The sequence below is a fragment of the Herpailurus yagouaroundi genome, unplaced genomic scaffold (genome assembly GCF_014898765.1).
Source record: "Herpailurus yagouaroundi ecotype Mexico unplaced genomic scaffold, PumYag 410, whole genome shotgun sequence".
Classification (NCBI taxonomy): Eukaryota; Metazoa; Chordata; class Mammalia; order Carnivora; family Felidae; genus Herpailurus; species Herpailurus yagouaroundi.
Window position 1 is genome coordinate 1,922,486 of NW_024412627.1, and position 18,092 is coordinate 1,940,577.

General features: G+C 46.3%; 2 protein-coding genes across 2 annotated transcripts in view; one reads left to right on the top strand and one right to left on the bottom strand.

Moving 5' to 3' along the window:
• GTF3C1 (general transcription factor IIIC subunit 1) overlaps positions 1–407 on the bottom strand; it is a 63,522-nt gene extending 63,115 nt beyond the window's left edge. Inside the window, exon 1 of the mRNA XM_040463686.1 lies at positions 131–407. Within this exon, the coding sequence (XP_040319620.1) occupies positions 131–351 (221 nt within the window). The 5' untranslated portion in view covers positions 352–407. The remainder of the gene's footprint in view (positions 1–130) is intronic.
• A 28-nt stretch (positions 408–435) lies between these two features.
• KATNIP (katanin interacting protein) overlaps positions 436–18,092 on the top strand; it is a 200,623-nt gene continuing 182,966 nt past the window's right edge. Inside the window, exon 1 of the mRNA XM_040463627.1 lies at positions 436–637. Within this exon, the coding sequence (XP_040319561.1) occupies positions 451–637 (187 nt within the window). The 5' untranslated portion in view covers positions 436–450. The remainder of the gene's footprint in view (positions 638–18,092) is intronic.

Genomic DNA, 18,092 nt, shown 5'->3' on the forward strand with positions numbered 1-18,092 from the left:
ACGGTCTTTCCCGGGCTCCACTCCTATCTCCCACCCCCTCCCGTCAGAACCTGGGCCCCTCCCAGAGCCATCGGACCCCAGGCTCTGCGCCCGCCCTCTCGCCCGCCCGCCGCAGGACCAGGCCGCTGACCGGTCCTGGAGCTGGAGGTCGGGTCGCTCTCGAGGCTCTTCATAGAAGCTGATGCCCGGGTGCGTGGCAAGGGCCCGCCACAGGAACTCCTGCGTGTAGGGCTCCAAAGGCAGGGGGAAGGGCGGCACTCGCGTCTCCAGACGGCTCCACAGCGCAGGCAGACACAGGCCATCAAGCCCCTCGAGGGCCACCTCGTCCAACAACGACTCAAGCGCGTCCATTGCTACTTCGGTGGGCAGCTCCCCCGGCGCCTGCGCACCAGGACACTAAAGGCCCTCCAGCGCGCCTGCGCACAACCTTCGGCAGCCCTGAGAGGCGGGATGGACTTTGAGATCCGAGGAGGAGTTCCAGAGCGCCGATGCGACGTCACTCCCTTTGGGGGCGGGCTCAGTCCCTGGATCTCCACCGCCATTGGTCCGGAACCCCGCAGTAACCAGGGGAACTGCAAACAGTGTAGGGGCCGCTTCCGGTTCGAGCACCCGGAACCGCCGCCTCTAGGGATGGACGGTGAGTGTCCGTGGGCCCCTGCGGGCGGTCGGGCAGTTATTCTTTCACCTTTCCTGAGGCTTCCCCGGACAAACTCCTAGGCCGGAGAGCCCTGGACCACCACTTCCTGACCCATGGTGGCCCCCGGTCTGAGGGAAAGGGAGCCTTAGTGATCCGGGATGGCCAGAAGAGGCTGGGGGGAGTGGTCAGTGGTGTGGCCAAGGTGCAGAGCTGTGGTCGTGTAGGAACCCGGTACAGGCTGGAGGCTCAGAAGAGGTTTAGAGTGGAAAGGAGAAGTAGAAGTCTGAGGGCGAGGGGGTCCTGTGTGTCTTCCTCGGATGTGGAACTGTGCAATCTGGGAGTTGGTACGGGAGTAAGCGTCACCCTGGGGAGTGCGGTCGTCAGCAAGTGGGAGAAGGGAGTTGGTAAGGTGGGTGGGGGAATTCTAGGGCATACTCTCTTTATGAGCTCTGGTGAGAATAATTAGTACCGTCCAGTGCCAGGAACTCTGTAAGCTCTCTCAAGCAACACCTCGTTAAGCTTCAGAACAGCCCTTTGAGGTCAGTAGTGTTCTCCTGTTTTGCAAATGAAGCAACTGAGGCTCAAAGAAGTTAACTTGCCCCTAACCAAACAGCCCACAAGTGGCAGGGTAGGTAAGAAAGCCAGACACTCTGCCTCTGGAACCAAATTATGGAGTTTGAGATTTGAAGCGGGTTTCGGAGGCCCTTCATTCCAGAAGTTGCAAATGCAGATATATGTAGGGACAAGTCTGGCGGGCTGGATTGGGCTGCGACTGAAAATCAATTCGCCTTTTGAAAGGAAAGCGTCTCACTCGGCTCCAACCTATTATTTTCCTGGGGCACTTCTCTAAATACCGGGACAGCCAATCAGTCTGAAGGCCAGATGGAGCCTGTGGGCCACTGTTTAGAGGTCCCTGATTAGAATCATAGAATCGACCATGGGAAGCAATCTAAAAATAGGCTACTCGGATCTCATTTTGAAGATAGGAGGACTAACGTTTAGACAGACTGTTAGGGTCTATGCTAGAATTCAGATCAGTTTTCTCATTTCACCACTAAGAGGGATTTGTTCCTTTGTGATATCCACTTAATGCAGTGTGGGATTTTTTTTTTTAATTGAATAATCTGATGTGTGCTTAAAAGACGCTTTGCCCTTTGTACTTCAGAGGTACTGTAAAATGTCATTTGCAGGTTTGCCTTGTGGGAAGATCAATGTAATGTTTCTACAGAACAACAGTTCTCAAATTTTTTTGGTCTCAGGACTCCTTTATGCTCTTACCTCAGAAGAGCGTTGTTTATGTAGATCTGTGAAATTTACCATATCAGAAATGAAAGCTGAGAAAACCTTAAAACATTCATTTATCAACTTATTTAAAAATAACAATGAACCCATTACTTCTGAATATAAATAATAATTTTAATGAAACATAGCTTTGCGCCCCCGCCCCCAAAAGTAGTAGGAAGAGTAGTAGTGGCATTATTTTACATTTTCTTAAATCTCTTCAATGTCTGGCTTGATAGAAAATAGCTAGACTCTCATTTCGGCTTTGGCAACCAAACATGTGTTTTCTGGCTGATGTATATGAGCAAAGTCTGGCCTCACACAGATATATAGTTGGAGCAGGGACTATTTTAATTGCCTTTTCAAATACCATTCTTTTTTGATCCTACACCAAGACTTAGCAAGTGGTAATTCTTGAAGGTTATGTGCAGTGTGGCATCTGAAACCATATTGGTGAACTTTTATACTCTATCGTATTAAAATCCATTGGTTTATCATGCCCTTTGGTTGGATATTTTACCCATGTATGATTTTGTTACATTAAATGTTTGTCATTTAGGAAATGTTGATTTACCGAGTTATACAAATCTTCCAAATGTTGACATTTTAAAAATTCCACTATTAATATCAAATAGAATGTCATCATGATATCAAAAAAAATCACATTTGTTAATATAACTACCATATAAGCTGTTAAACTCAAGGTAGTAAGAAACAAGTTTTCATTTGGGCAACAAACACTGTCAGTTGGGTATTTGGGACAGACTCATTTTTTTTTTTTTTATATATTTGAGAAAAGTTTGAATAATGATAGTTTGTTGTTCATTTAAGTGCAAGTGGCATTCAGTATCATATGTGGCTAGTTCAGCTGGTAACTCAAACAAGCACAGGGGTGTTTTCTGGGATCAACTGTTGTACTTTGGCACATAGCAGAAGTGCTCGACGCGTACTTCCCATTTTGTCACACACAGTATTAAAAAGTTGTGTACTCGAGGAATGAAATGTAATAATATTAATTTCTACTATTTTATAAGGATATTCTTAGGTGAAAATGATTTTTGTTTTGTTTTGTTTTATCGTGAGTATGTGGTAGTAAAGAATATAATGACTAATAACACAGTTTGGTGCTGCTGCCTTGTAGAGATTCAGGCCACAAACAGTTTTACCTACCGCTGCTTTCACATCATCAGTGCAAATATTGACTGATGTAAATAAAAAAAGCTTTAGAATTATGATGAGAATAGTTTTGTCTTTGTGGATCTCTTTTCCTCCTAGGGTCTGTGGAAGATAGTTTGAGAACTATTGCTGTAGGCCATTTTCAAGAAGTCTACGTTGTTACCATGTCAGCACTCCTAGAACATTATCATGGCCTAATAGAGGAACCTGTTAATTTTCAGACTGGTCACAAACAAGAAAAGCTTGTTCTCTTTTAAGAAAGCATTTGCCCTAAGATTAGATTTAGCATTCAAAGGATCCATTTTTCCATTACTATTTTTAAAACTTAGATTTACACAACAATTTTGTACGCACATACCTGTTGGGTAAAGTGAAGCATACCGTGATGAATTGTGATTCTAGCCAACTAGGTAGGCCTTATCAAAAGCATGTTTACTTCCTAAACTTACAAAAGCTTAAGTATCTACCAAGTATCCCCAAACTGGATTGTAGTTTGGTTAATTCTGCATGTCCAAATCACCATGGTTTTTCACAGCATTTTTCCTGACCCATTGGTTTTGACTTTGGGCAGGTTTTATCTGGCTCTGCAATACATCATAATGTAATACTGATATATTTCGGGGGCCGTGTATCTGTGGATTCATATCTTGATGGGTATTCTTACCCCTCTGAGCTTCAGTTTTCCTGTCAATAAAGTCAAGCTGATGAGAAGGCTTACTTTGTTTTGTTTGCTAGCCCAATGGTGAATTGAACAAGACTACGCATGAACGCACTTAACACCAAGTCTGGCATATAAAAAGTGCTCCTCGTGGTAGCTAATGCTGTCATTAGCTGCAAATGGGCAGATTTCAGCTGGCGGAAGAGGGAGGAAGGAATCTGATGAAGCTCTCTAGCAAATAATAATCTTTGTAATTAGCTCACTGTTTATTTAAAAGAAAAGCTGACGTGCTACATTTTGTATTTACCTGAAAGTAAACTGGCAATGTGTGAGTCTTCTGCCCCAGATATATATTAAATTTTTTGATGTTTATTTATTTTCAAGAGACAGAGAGAGACAGAGTGTGAGCAGGGGTCGGGGGGTGGGGGAGGGCGGGCAGAGAAAGAGGGAGACACAGAATCTGAAGCAGGCTCCAGGCTCTGAGCTGTCAGCACAGAGCCCAATGTGGGGCTGGAACTCACGAACTGTGAGATCATGATCTGAGCCGAAATCCGACACTCAACAGAGTCACCCAGGCGTCCCCAGTCTTTTGCCCCTGAAGGGTTCATCTTTATGTTAAAGTCACATTTCCCCCAACGCTTTTAAAATATGGTTTAGGAAAAAAAAAAATTTCTACTCAGTTTTCAAGGAACATAATAATTAGACAAAAGTTCAGCACATCAACATAATTAGAAAGGATTTTAAAGCTGTTCATTTGCTTTTGCTCTCCCTAGAGCAAATATTCAACATTTCCCCTGCTTATACTGTTCATTTGCTTAGTACACTTTCTCATAGAATTAATAACGCCAAGATGAAATTTAGCCTAGCTTGTCTAAATAAGCGCAAACTGCAAAACGGGCGACGAGTGAACTAGTAAGGTTTTGTTGGAAGTATGCTATCCACGTGTCTGGTCTGTTTCATTCTGGTGTGGTATTCACCTGGACTCCTGGTGATTTGTTTGTTTCCCTTGCTACGTAAAATAAGCCAAGCCAAAAATGATATGAAATAAAATAAAGCAAGCATTCAGCGGGCAAAATAAACACGTGGTCCATGTAATCTCTTTGTTCTGTCTTCGTTCCTTCTTTGCGCCCATCCTTGAGTCGGGTTCATTTCTCCCCTCTCCCTATTTCACAGTATTCATCCCAGCTGCGATTTTAACCTACAGGAACTTGGCACAGCACGGTTTGCTTGTTCTTCCTTAGGGCATTCATTCAGTAACTCCACATTCCAGTGCCTTCTGCGCACCGGAATCCAGAGATCTCAAGATGATTGAGACTGGATCCAGGCGAAGGGGAGTTCATTGTATTACTCTTAAAACTTCCTGTAAAGTTCTTTTTTTCAACATATTATTTCCAACATTTTTCACCTTAAAAAAAAAAGAAAGATGTAGCAAATTTGAAAACGAATTCTTTATTGTCAGAGGTTACACACTGGGGGCCTCCGAACGAATGAGCCCACAATCCTGTTTACTTGGCCCATAATGTTTTGTTTTTTCAATTTTTGAATGAGTTGTCAACATTGGAAGATTGGGAGATTTCTCATAAATATCTGATTGTGGGATTTTCTTTGAAAATCAATGAAGTCTCTCAGCACCGAATCAGAATTCTGTAGGCAACAACCTCCTCACAGCTAGAGCTAACGGAGACCACCCTTTTAGAAGGGAGGTGCCCTTTCCAATTTGTCACAGCACCTACCTGACTGGCCACCTACCTGAACTCCATTGCCTGTGTTCCCTGCCTGGGCCCCATAGGCATCTGAAGCAACAATTCTACTCTTATATTAACTTGGACAATGTCAGAATCCTTATGAATTATTCCTGTGGGGCATACTGTGCTGTATATACTTGTTCACTTAGTTTCAATCTGAAAAAAAAAGGGGGGGATATATTCCCTGCCCTTAAGAACTTCATAGTCTGGGGACACCTGGGTGGCTCGGTCGGGTGAGTGTCCAACTCTTGGTTTCAGCTCAGGGCATGATCTCAACAGCTCGTGAGTTCGAGCCCCTCGTAGGGCTCTGGGCTGATGATGCAGAGCCTGCTTGGGATCCTTTCTCCCTCTCTCTGCCCCTCCCCCACTCACTCTGTCTCTGTCTCTGTCTCTCTCAAAATAAATACATAAACTAACAAAAAAAAAAAAAAAAAAAGAAAGAAAAGAACTTCATAGTTTGGTGAGAAAGCCAGTCATAAACAGATAACTAGAATCCAACCTGGGAGTTCCTGGAAGATGACATTCGTGAAGGTCTTCCCCTTTCTCAAAGGAATCTGCCTCACTGCCTACTTTTGCAAATAAAGTTTTATTGGAACATAGCTAAGCCCCCTCTGCATATAAATGCACACAGTCTGTGGCTGTTTCCATGCTTCGTTGGCAAAGTTGATTTGTTGTGACAGAAACCGTATGGCCCACAAAGCCGGAAGTATTTACTATCTGGTCCTTCACTGGAAAGGTTTGCTGACTCCTTCCGTGGGGGATCCATTCGATTTGACGCTTGAGACAGCTCCATATGCTACTCACTGTAATTGGGCCCATTTGCACCCACGTGGCCAGCAGGTAGCAGAACCAGGACTCCGCCAAATAAAGCGCACACTCTAGAATTTACGTATGTCTAGAGTATGTCGTCAAAGACCTGTTTGAAACTTGTCCCTGCCAGGGTGTCGCCAGGTTGTCTCACCTAGGGGGTGAGTCTGTGGGCGAGACTCCCTCTTAGGCTGATGGGAGAACAAACAGTTTAAAAGGCACTGCCCTGGGGACGCCTGGGTGGCTCAGTCGGTTAAGTGGCCGACTTCCGCCCAGGTCACGATCTCATGGTTCATGGGTTCCGACCCCACATCGGGCTCTGTGTTGACAGTTCAGAGCCTGGAGCCTGCTTTAGATTCTTTGTCTCCCTCTCTTTCTCTGTCCCTCCACTGCCCATGCTCTCTCTCTCTCTCTCTCTCTCAAAAGCAAATAAAAAAAAAAAAGGCACTGCCCTTGACCCTTGCTCTTGGCTCCCTCAGGACCCGACTCTGTGGCTGCTCCTCTGTTTACACATAAGAGAGGGCTTACACGAGCAGTATGGTTGCTTGGAAGCTGGAGCTTGGTGCTGTTTACAGATCACTTTATATAAGAATAAGGAAGTATCAGTTGCCCTCAATAGTACTGGACTGACTGCTGTTGCCCCGTGGGATTTGAACGGCTTGACCCTTGTAGCTTTAAATCAGACACAGCACCTTAAATCAGAGAATTTCCCTGGGGAAACAGTGTCTTTCCCTTCCCCTGTCCCTTGGTTGGTCTGCTGGTCTCTAACCTCATATTTAGATACCCACCTACCCACCCACCCTCCTGCCCAGAGGTATTATACTGGGCTGAACTGGGTCCGTTGATGTGTTTTCCCATATTTAAAAATAGTGATTTCCCATAAAAACCGGGGCTATTTAGTCTCTTGATAGAAGGGTGCTTTGGCCCTGCTGGGCCTGCATTCCCAAACAGCCCTGGTCCCCAGCACTGAACATTGGTCACCCCTTGGTCTTGGACATGTGATGACAGTTTGACCTCTTCTGGCTGGTAGCACCTGTCATCAAGTGCTCTTTTCTTGCATTGAGAATATTCGCCTGAGCCTATGGGCACCTGAAAATTAACCCCTGCCCAAGCCACCTCGGAAAGCTGGCTGTTTCTTGCATATGCTATATTCTTTTCCACCTCCCTGCCTTCCCCTTGCCGTGTTCCCTGCCAGCTGTCTCCTTCTTTCAAGTCACCTCCACGCTGTAGATGATGGTGACCGACATCACCTGCTGAATTAATCCTCCCACATGACGGGATCCCATAGCCCTCATGTCCCATGCTGTATTACAGGTGTTGGGCTCCGAGCCTTTTCTCCTCTTTGGGGATAGAGACCCACTCCTGTTCCTTTATATGCCCAACACTTGGCCCAAGGAGTGGCACAGGGAGATGTACATGAGTGTTTGCTGGGCTGACGTCATAATCAGGGAAGAGATGAACTGATTTGTCCCTTAGCGAATTGGTAGCTGGTCTCCATAAAGCAGGCAGGGAAAAAGTCCTTGCATCTCAATCTTCCTCTTTCCCCCAGACGTTGCCCTTTGGAGTTGTTCAACCCAGTCCTAATAATATGTCCTGACCTGGCTACCTTTACTGTACCCCTGGCCTCTGTTAGTCTGTACTCCCTCTATTTTTCAGCTAGCATTCTTCCCCCATTTTCTGCCCCAGTGAGTCACCATCACCCCTATCTCCTGCCTCATTTCTAACTCTGATGCTGCCTTGACCCCCCGTAGCTGATGGATTCTCTGGAGACTTAACATGTCATTGGAGGGTTATAGGCAAATGCAGCACCAGGCAGGAAGGTGGGGCATCACAGATGACTGGTCACCAACCACAGAAGCCCTGCAGGGACCACTACACTCTTATAAACTCTGAGTGACCTTGCAATGCTGTGTGTGTGTGTGTGTGTGTGTGTGTGTGCACGCACGCACACACACACTCTCTCAAGAATCCCAAACTATTTACGTACCTTTTTATGAACCTACCTAAAATCACAGACAGTTAGATCCAGGAGGGACTTAACAGATTTAGTCCAGGGAATCTGATAGATTTCCAAACTCTGAGGATCCCATGCAGGAATACAGGTTTAGAAGCCTGCAGGGTCCAGGCAGGTAATGTAAATGACCACAGTGACTGGGGTTTATTTCATTATGCTGCTTGATGTCAGATTCTTTCAACACCTATGTACACTTTGCATACCTGGGACTATTCCTCCATGTCATAAAGGACTCGATTGTCTACTAATTCCTTGAAGCATGTAGCCTCTTCCATACCTCCATCATCTGTAGAAAAGAGATCATAATTGTTCCATCTCCTGGGGTTATTGTGAAAATTAAATGCGTTCATGGATGCAAAGCCCTTAGATCAGGACCTGGCATACGATAAGTATAAATGTGCTAGCTGCAATTAGGGTGATGATGGTAATGATTCTCACTTTTGCTAGAGGTGTGGACACACAGACCTTCACTTTCATCTTTAGGGAGAAGCCTGTCAGACCAAAGTGGCAGTGAGACAGAGAGCTAGGGGGCCAGGAGCCAGAGGATACCAGCCATCTGCCGGCTCCTGACAACTGTTGCCAGGCAGGAAGGCAAGCCTGGTGTTGCCAGATCTTCTAGTTTTTCAAAAACAATCCAGAACTCAGGATTTCTTTTTTTTTTTTTTTTTTCCAGAACTCAGGATTTTAAAATGTGAAATCTCCCAAGCTGTTGGCTGCAAAAAAAAAATTTTTTTTTAAACATTATGGAGACCAAACAAATGTCTGTGGCCTGGATTCAGCCAGTTGAGTAACTTCCGATCTGGTCTGAGTGCTGTCATTTATCAGATGTGGAGGCCGAGGCCTGGGGAGTTAAGGTGGCCACTTGCGGGAGAACCAGCCTGGATCCGTTTCTGTACCCGCCCCGCCGCCATTGCAAAGCCTCCCTCCTGATGAGCCTTTGTGGTGGGAAGTCCTGCCTCTTGCATGATTTGAAGTGGAGATTTTATTTTAAGCCTGCAGAAGGCAACTCTGAAAACACCAGGGCAGAGGATTGGACTCGCTCTCCTGCTCTCCCTGTTCAAGTTAGAGGTGCTCACTCTGTGAGCCTTCCTCATCTTGGAGAGGAGAAGAAGGAACAGAATGTGGAGCCCGACCAAGGGGGTTCTGGTCCTGAGGCCACATGACCTTGGGAGATTAGTTACTTCATCTCTCAGTGCCTGGACTCTTAAATTATAAAATAGAGATTAATAGGAGGACTACGTCATAAGGCTGCTGTGAGAATCATATGAATTCATCTATTTAAAGCCCTTAAGGGGCGCCTGGGTGGCTCAGTCAGTTGAGCATCTGACTCTTTTGATTTTGGCCCAGGTCATGATCCCACGGTCCTGGGATTGAGCCCCGCCTTGGGCTCTGCACTGAGTGTGAAGCCTGCTTAAGATTCTCTCTCTCTCCCTCTCTCTCCCTCCCTCTCTCTCTCTCTCTCTCTCTCCCCCTCCTCCCTCTGACCCTGTACCCCACTCCTGCACTCTCTCTCTCACTCTTTCTCTAAAATAAAAAAAATTAAAAAAGACTTTTAAAAGTTTACTTTAAAAAGTAAATTAAAAAATAAAGCCCTTAACAGAGCCCCTGGGTGGCTCAGCCAGTTAAGCATCCAACTTCAGCTCAGGTCATGATCTCATGGTTGGTGAGTTCGAGCCCTGCATGCAGCTTTCTGCTGCACAGAGCCCATTTCAGATCCTCTGTCCCCCTCTCTCTGCCCCTTCCCCACTCTCTCTCTCTCTCTCTCTCTCTCTCTCTCTCTCTCTCAAAAATAAAGAAACATAAATAAAGCTCTTAAAATGGTACCCAGTACTTAATAGGTTCTCAGTAAAAATTAGCTGTCAGAGGCAGGAATGTCTCTTTTTCTTTAGGATTCTGGGGGATCTCATGCATCATTTCTTACGGTTTCCAGGGCTGTTTTGCCGATCATTGGGGTGGGGGGTGTGGAACGCAAATACTGAGAAGACACTTTAATTTGTATGTGTACATACGTGCTCACATAGATTCACAAACGCCGTGTTCCCACTTGTGTTCAGCCAGAAGCTGGGATGGAAGGATGGGGCTGGGCTGGCGGGTGTAGTTGGAATGCATTTGGGAACTTGTGTGATGGATACAGAGGTCGACCAAAGTACATTTTAGCCTGGGAAGCATGTTGTCACATAAGCCACTGATTAGATTACAGAAGGGTGGCACTTTCTTATCTTTACCGTTTCAAATGAAGAAAAATCAATATTTTCCAATTATCTCCAGTGGTGTATTAAACCCACTTTGTCATATTTCATTTCACCATCTGAGAAAAAGCAGGGGGGGAAGGATCAGGAAAATACATTGTGAGAGAAGATGAAGTCTTTACAGCTTCTCGTACTCTTACCTCTTGTCCTCCCAGCATTTATCCATTCAAAAAATTTGGTCATTCATTCATTCATTCATTCACAGACTCCAGGGATGTCTACTGATGTCTCTTCTGATGAGGGAGCATAAGGCAAGCCGAAGGCCAAGCACAAGCTAGCATACCTCCCATCCCCCACCCCAGGTGGGATACGTATATTCCTAGTGGACTCCTGGCTGCCTAAGAACAAAGGAAAGGACAGAAAACAAATGGTTAACTGATAGAGATTGCAGTCGGGCAGGACGCGAGTCTCCATCCATTTACAAATACCTTAGTAAATTACAAGAAAAAGGCAATCTTATCAATAGCCTAATCTCCAGAAACCTATAGGCTTGTTTCCTGGAGCCCCAACATCACCCTCCCCTCCATAGTGATGTGGGGAACAAAGGCAAGAAGGAAATGGCAGGTAAAATTAAATTTCCTTATAACCTGCAGCCAGGTGACAAACACTTGAGGCAGGCAGAGTAAAACCTTCTCCAGGAACTCCCTACTGTCTTAATGCTTTGCTAGAGGGAAAAACAACCTTAGCTTGACAATAGCTAGGCCTCCAGTGATCTGTGAGGCTTTAGCATATGGAAAATCCCTTTTAAGAAACTTCCTCTTGACTTTACCTCCTCCAACTCCATAGTATATAATAGTACTCTTCACAACCCCAGTGCAGCTCTTTCTGCCCATGGGCCCTGTCCCCGTGCTTTAATAAATCTTTTTGCCCCAAAGACATCTCAAGAATTCCTTCTTGGCCATCAGCTCTGGATCCCCACCCCCACTCCAAACCCCATCACCTACTGTGTGCAGGCACTGCTCTAATCGTTTCATTTGTACTGTCTTAACACTGACAATAGACCGAAATGGAATTACGGTATCGGGGTTTCCAAACAGGTAATGAGAAGCTGAGCCAGACAGGCTGACCCAGAGCCTACCTTCTCTGCTACCGCACGGCATTGTCCCCAGGCTCTCATCTAATTATGAAGGCAGCCAAAGAATGCACGGCTAAGCATTTTTAGAAGTGCACAAGAAAATGTGCATAACAGTGTGCAGGTTATAAATAACCATTTCTAGCTGCCAGCTGCTGTTTGGGTTTGGAGAGGAAAAGAGGATCTTAGCATGACTTGTTTATCTCAGGTAATTTGGCAGTAAACTGGGTCCCGGGAATTTGAGTTACACAGAAAATGCAAAGGAAGAGTGACAGGGATATTGTTTCGGGCTTTCAGGAGACAGAATGTAACTTCAAGTCCCAGAACCAGCCTGGAGGCAGCACATGGGGAATTTGAAAGAATTTGAAAGTGTGTCGCAGAGCCCACGTTTACCTGTCTTCCAAACAGTCATGCTTTTTGTCTAACAGATTTCTGTTGCTATGATGAAATTTCCTTAAAGAGCTCTCCCCCTCGCCCCCCCCCCCCCCCGCCATGGTTCTGCGGCATCGAGGTAAATAATGGAAAATTTTCTAGTCTTCTGCCTAGTTACCTATTAGGTTAGAAACTAGAAGCCTGTTTTGTTGCATCTGTACAGAGCTTTACATTTTTTTTTTTTGTAATTGTCAATATTTAAAATTAGAAGCTGTCTTATAAGACTGGACTTCTGGAAAAATCTGATCCAACAAGACCGGGGCCCGCATTCCTGCATGGAAACAGGCGGCCGGAGCCAAACAGTGATTGCCCTTGAGGCTGGGCGGGCTTCTGGGTCCGCCTCCCTGCCTCCTTACTCTGCCACAGGTATCTTTGCAAACCAAGGCTGTAGGTGGAAGTCACGATCAAGGTCCAGGAAGCTGGCATGGGGCTGAAGGCACGTGGGGGCGGGGTGCTCCCATTCCTGGGCTTGACAAGGGGGTGCCGGCAGGCACCAGGGTGTGTACTGAACACTGGATTAGCAGCCAGAATGACTGCTTGTTAACCAGGTTCTTCCCCTTCCTTGCTCTGTGACCTTGGGCAAGTTACTTTGCTTCTCTGAGCCTCGTGGCTTTGTTGTGCGTGATAAGGGAACCTTAAGAGCCCTCACCTGGGGAAGAACATGGAGTTGTTGGGGGGGGGGGGGCGCGTGTAGATGCTCTGTAAGCACTAGGAAACCACGATTCCCAGGCAACCCATCCGGACAGGTCTCGATTTTCCTTTCCTTGTCCTTGCTTTTTTCTTTTTCCTAAAATACTGCGTTGTCTTTCCGGCAAAGCTTCGGGGTGCTGAAGTTCACAGAGGCTACTCCCCTCTCCCCCCCCCGTAGACCACCCTCTTAGGTTCTGTCATGGGAACGTTCTACAGCGTTTCCCATTGTCTGGTTTTGTTTTGTTTTTAATTTGAATCTGGCTTTTGGACATTTAATATTTTTAGTTTCTTTTAATTTTCTCGATAGAAAATGGGTCCAAACCATTCAAAAATCAAAACAATATAAAAAGTAACAGTGAGGCACCCTGGATTGTTCAGTCGGTTAAGCATCCGACTCTTGATTTAGGCTTGTACATCATCTCACGGTTCGTGAGTTCCAGCCCGCATTGGGTGTTGCATTGACCGTACGGAGCCTGCTTGGGATTCTCTCGCTCTCCCTCTCTCTCTGCCCCTTCCATGCTTTCTCTCCCTCAAAATAAATATATAAACGTCAGAAAAAGTGACAGTGAGCTGTTGCATTTGTGCATGTACCTCTGGGTGGTTCTCTATACAAACAGAACCTATGTAGTCTTCTTTTCCTCTTTCTTAGAGAAAAGATCGCATCCTACATGTACTTTCTGCCTATTGATTTTTTTTCACTTGACGTATGACTGTCTTATATATAAGCAGCTTGCCCATTCTTTCTTCCAGCATTCCATTTCATTTGTGGATTCACCCTATTCAGCCAGTCCCTACTGACGGACTCACCCATCATTTCCAACAGTTGTTATTGCAAATTGTGATACAGTGAATACCCTTGTGCATTTGTTTCCCATTCGTGGAGGTGATTCTTTACAGTAGGTTCCTGGAAGCGATATTGCTAGCCCCAAAGGAAAAATGCATTCGTACTTTTGAGGATATTGTCAAAACACCTTTCCAAAGGGAGTCTGTCATTTTGTACTTCCCCCAGCAATGCTCAAAGCTCCCACCAGCTTTCTAGCTCTCGCCAACGCTATCTTGTCAAGCCTCTGATTTTTGCCAGTCGGACTGGTGAGAGTAAGTGGTATTTCAGTGAGATATTTGTCATTTAAATAAAGTTCCAGAGATATATAAAATGAGAGCAACATAAGCCCTCGTATTTGGACAACAGAAGAAATCGGCTCATTTGAGTAACCTCATGGCGGCACCATACCCCAGTGGAGAGAAGCAAGCTCTTTGTTCGAAGCTCCTTTGCACTGGGGAGGTCCCTGCATGGCCCCTCTTTCCACTGAATTTGTTCTCCAAAGCCCAACTCTTTCTGCCGAGGCTGAGCATTTCACCTGAGTAGATGGGAGTGAGCGCCTAATGCCGAGCCTTACCGTTTTGGCCACTTTATGGTATTTACCTGGCTGGCCGGCAACGCCATCTTCTTGGATAATTGGGGAATCATTTTTATCTAACCCCCTTATGAATTGCTCTAGGAGTGCAAAGTACACTCAAAAGCTGCGTCGCAGAAAGAATTCCTTAAATCAGACTCCCTCCCCGGCACATTCTGGTGTTCTTGTACTTGTCTTCAAAGCCCTGACTGAGGAGCAGTGTGGCCCAGTGGTTAGGAGCGTAGGCTCTGGAGCCAGACTGCTCAGATCCAGGTTGAGGCTTCTCTAGTCACTAGCTGCGTGATACTGGGCAAGCTTCCTAACCTCTTTGGATCTCAGTGACCGCATCTGACAAGTGGGATGATAATAGTGCCTATTTCTTGGGTAGCTGAGAGGAGCACATGAGTTGGTTCACGTACTTAGCCTTGAGCTCAGTGCCGGGCACATAGTAAACCTGACTAAAGTGAGCTCACATGGTAATGGCAGCGATTAACATGCTTGTGATTGTGATAATGTTAGTGACGCTCATGATTAGGAGCACACTGAGCCCTGTCACTTACCAGATACGTTTGTGTGGCCTTGAAAAAGCAGCTCAATCACTCACTCAAAGTTTGTGTCTCATTTCTTCCTTGGTTTGTGCCAAGGGCATAGTACTGTCCACCTGTTTTTTTTAATGTTTATTTATTGTTTTAGAGAGAGTGAGAGAGCATGAGTGGGGGAGGGGCAGAGAGAGAGAGAGAGAGAGAGATAGAGAGAGAGAGAGACACTGAAAGCAGGCTCCAGGCACTGAGCTGTCAGCACAGAGCCCGATGCAGGGCTCGAACCCACAAACTGTGAGATCATGACCTGAGCTGAAGTTGGATGCTTTACTGACTGAGCCACCCAAGCGCCCCATGGTGCTGTGCATCTAAAGCAAGAGTCAGCAAACTGTGACCAACCGGGCTGACAACTGGCCTGCAGCCTGCATTTGTGAATAAAGTTTTATTGGAACACAGTTGCGCCCATTTGTTTACATATCGTCTGTAGCTGTTCTCTTGCCACAATCTTTACCGTCTGTCCTTTTACAAGACAAGTTCGCTGACCCCTGACCTCCAGGAGTGGTTCTGAGGATGCAGGGGATGAAGGCTGTGTGTTGAACCTGGCACGTAGTAGGTGTCCGGTTCAGTGGAGCATTCACATTCTTGAACTTGGTGCCTGGTCCTCAGCCTCCCCCGCTGCCACTCTTCTTCTACCCTAAAGGAAAAATAGAGGGAGTAATTACAATACGAATAATTTAATTAGAAATACCATCAAATGATATCAGGCATATGTATTTTTATCATGCACCGTACATTTCACATCCTAAGTAGTCCACAGCAGTGGATGTAAAAGGCTGTGTCCTGTGGACTGCACTTCACAGGAGGCTTAAGGCTTTTTTGAGGGTAATTTTGACGCTGGTTTTCCCTCGCCTGCTGGCTTCAGAAGCTGGCATCCAAGCAAGATGCACCTCCCTTCTAAATGGCAGCGATGAATGTTATTATCTGCCTCCAGAGCAAAGTAAAACCAAAGTGTCAGAATCCTCGAACCATTGAAAATAAATCCAAAGTGCAGATAAAATCTCTCTGAAGTCATAAGTGGGAGCGTAGTATTATATGCATTCACACCCTTTTTTTTTTTTTTCCGTTTCCCCAAGCACACATCCGTTTTGTAACGCGACGTACACGTGTATCATTTACATTTGGCCTTATTTATCGTCTCATGGCTGGAGCTGACAGGTCACCTTGCAAAATGCAGGGGAACACCCCCTTAATTTTGCAAGCAGCATTTATTGATATTAATGTCACCTTCTTCCACCTGCCTCCCTGACTGTCATGAGAATAAAACGAGATATAAGTAGGAAGATACTCCGAGAAGCTAAGTGCAGTAGACAGGGGCAATGTAATCTCATTTCTTCCGTCCTTGGTGAGAAGGAGCAGTCTCCACATTGAGCTTCCTGGAACAGAGAGAGAGGGGCTCAGTGGCCTGAGGACACAGGCGTTAGGGAACAAGCGTGTATAATGAGAGTGAATTTTCTTCACTGGAAAGTAAGCAAATTGTTTCCCAATTTAATGAACAAGAAGCTCCTTTTGAAGTTTATGTATTTATTTTGAGAGAAAGAGAGTGCATTAGCGTGAGTGGGGAAGAGGCAGAGAGACAAGGAGAGAGAGGATCCCAAGCAGGCTCCACGCTCACGGCGGATCCCAACGCGCAGCTCGATCCCACAACCGCAAGATCTTGACCTGAGCCGAAATCAAGAGTTGGTTGCTTAAGCCACTGAGCCACCCAGGCGCCCCATGAATAAGAAGCTTCTAACGAACTCCAGGAGAGAGATTTGCTTTCAAAATTCAGTAGTCAAGCTCTGTGTTCTTTGTATTAATGTTTTGTTTTTATGGCCCACCTTAAGACTTTTCTTACTGTTCTCTGTTGGCGTAACCGAATTTTAGAGATGAAAAGCAACCCCAGAGGTGATTTAGCCTAACTCTCATTTAAAATTTAAAAATAAAATGGGGCACCTGGGTGACTCAGTCGGTTCAGCATCTGACTTCGGCTCAGGTCATGATCTCATGGTTCTCGGTTTGAGCCCTGCGTCGGGCTCTGTGCTGACAGCTCAGAGCCCGGAGGAACCTGCGTCGGATTCTGTGTCGCCCTCTCTCTCTGCCCCTCCCCCACTCATGCCCCGTCTCTCTCAAAAATAAACATTAAAAAAAATTTTTTTAATTAAAAAAAAAAATAGGGAGAAAATATGGCCCAGAGAGATCCTGTGGGATCCTGCGACTTGTCCAAGCTCCCGTAAACTGGTCAGCTGTCCACTGGACCAGGTCCCTTGGCATGTGTCGGACTAGCATTGGAGGAGCTGTAGCCAGGCTCTGGGGACTGCCTTGTTTGCCCCTGGGCTAGCTCTGCTCTCCTTCTCCCCAGCTTCACTCTGGGCCCTTTTTGCTCCTACTGGGATCCTACTTGCCTCGGGACTGCTTCTGTAGAACACCCTGGTCTCCAACCCTCTCTGTCCCCTTCGAGCTCCAGGCCAATCTTCGGGCTCCTGGTGCTGCCCCGCGTGCCCTACCACCCGACATGCCATCCTCTCTCGTTGGCCTTCAGGCCTACGATGAGTCCCTTGACTGACAGCTAGGGCAGGTGTGGACAAGGGTTTCTGGGTGCTGTCCACCCTAGTTCCTGCTCCAGAGCATCAGGGGGCAGGAGGTTGGGATAAAATTGGCCCAACGACCCAGATCACCTGATCCCTGATTCTGGGTCTTTTTTTCTTTTTTTGATTAATAAGCTTTTTTAGAGCAATTTTAGATGGATAGCAAAACTGAGTAGAAAGTACAGAGAGGTGTCATATACTCGCTGTCCGCACACACATACGGCCTTCCCCCGCTGTTGGCATCCAGCATGTCAGTGGTATATTAAGTGGGTGTCTGTGGAACGCAAAGACAGGTATGCAGTCAATTTCAGATCTGTTCTTTCTGCCTTGGCGTTCTGTGTCAGTCTGTCCCCCAAGGCAGGAGGGTGCCGACCGCATCAAAGTTCACAGGTGGAAATAGCCCTGCTCTGGCCCTCTGTCTTCTCTGTCTTTCCAAACCAATGTCAAATTCCTGGGGCTGGCATTCTGATCGACTGTGGTTGGGTCAGGGGCCCATCCCCAGTGCCCCATACTGGGGTTGGGGTCCTGTACCACGTCATGGCTGCCAGGGAGCTCCCCGCTGAGGACAGGGAGGAGAGTGAGAGAGAAGGAAGTAGTTTAGGGTGTCCCTGTGAGCTGAGCAGACAACCCAGAAGACGTCTATCATACCACGATGCTGTGTAATCCAGAGTGTCTATGCACTCTCCAGCAGCCTCTTTTCTAGATCCTTTTATCACATTGGTGCAAAAATTTGGCCATGGTCAGAGGGTCATCTGTGGACCTTTGCTTTTCCCC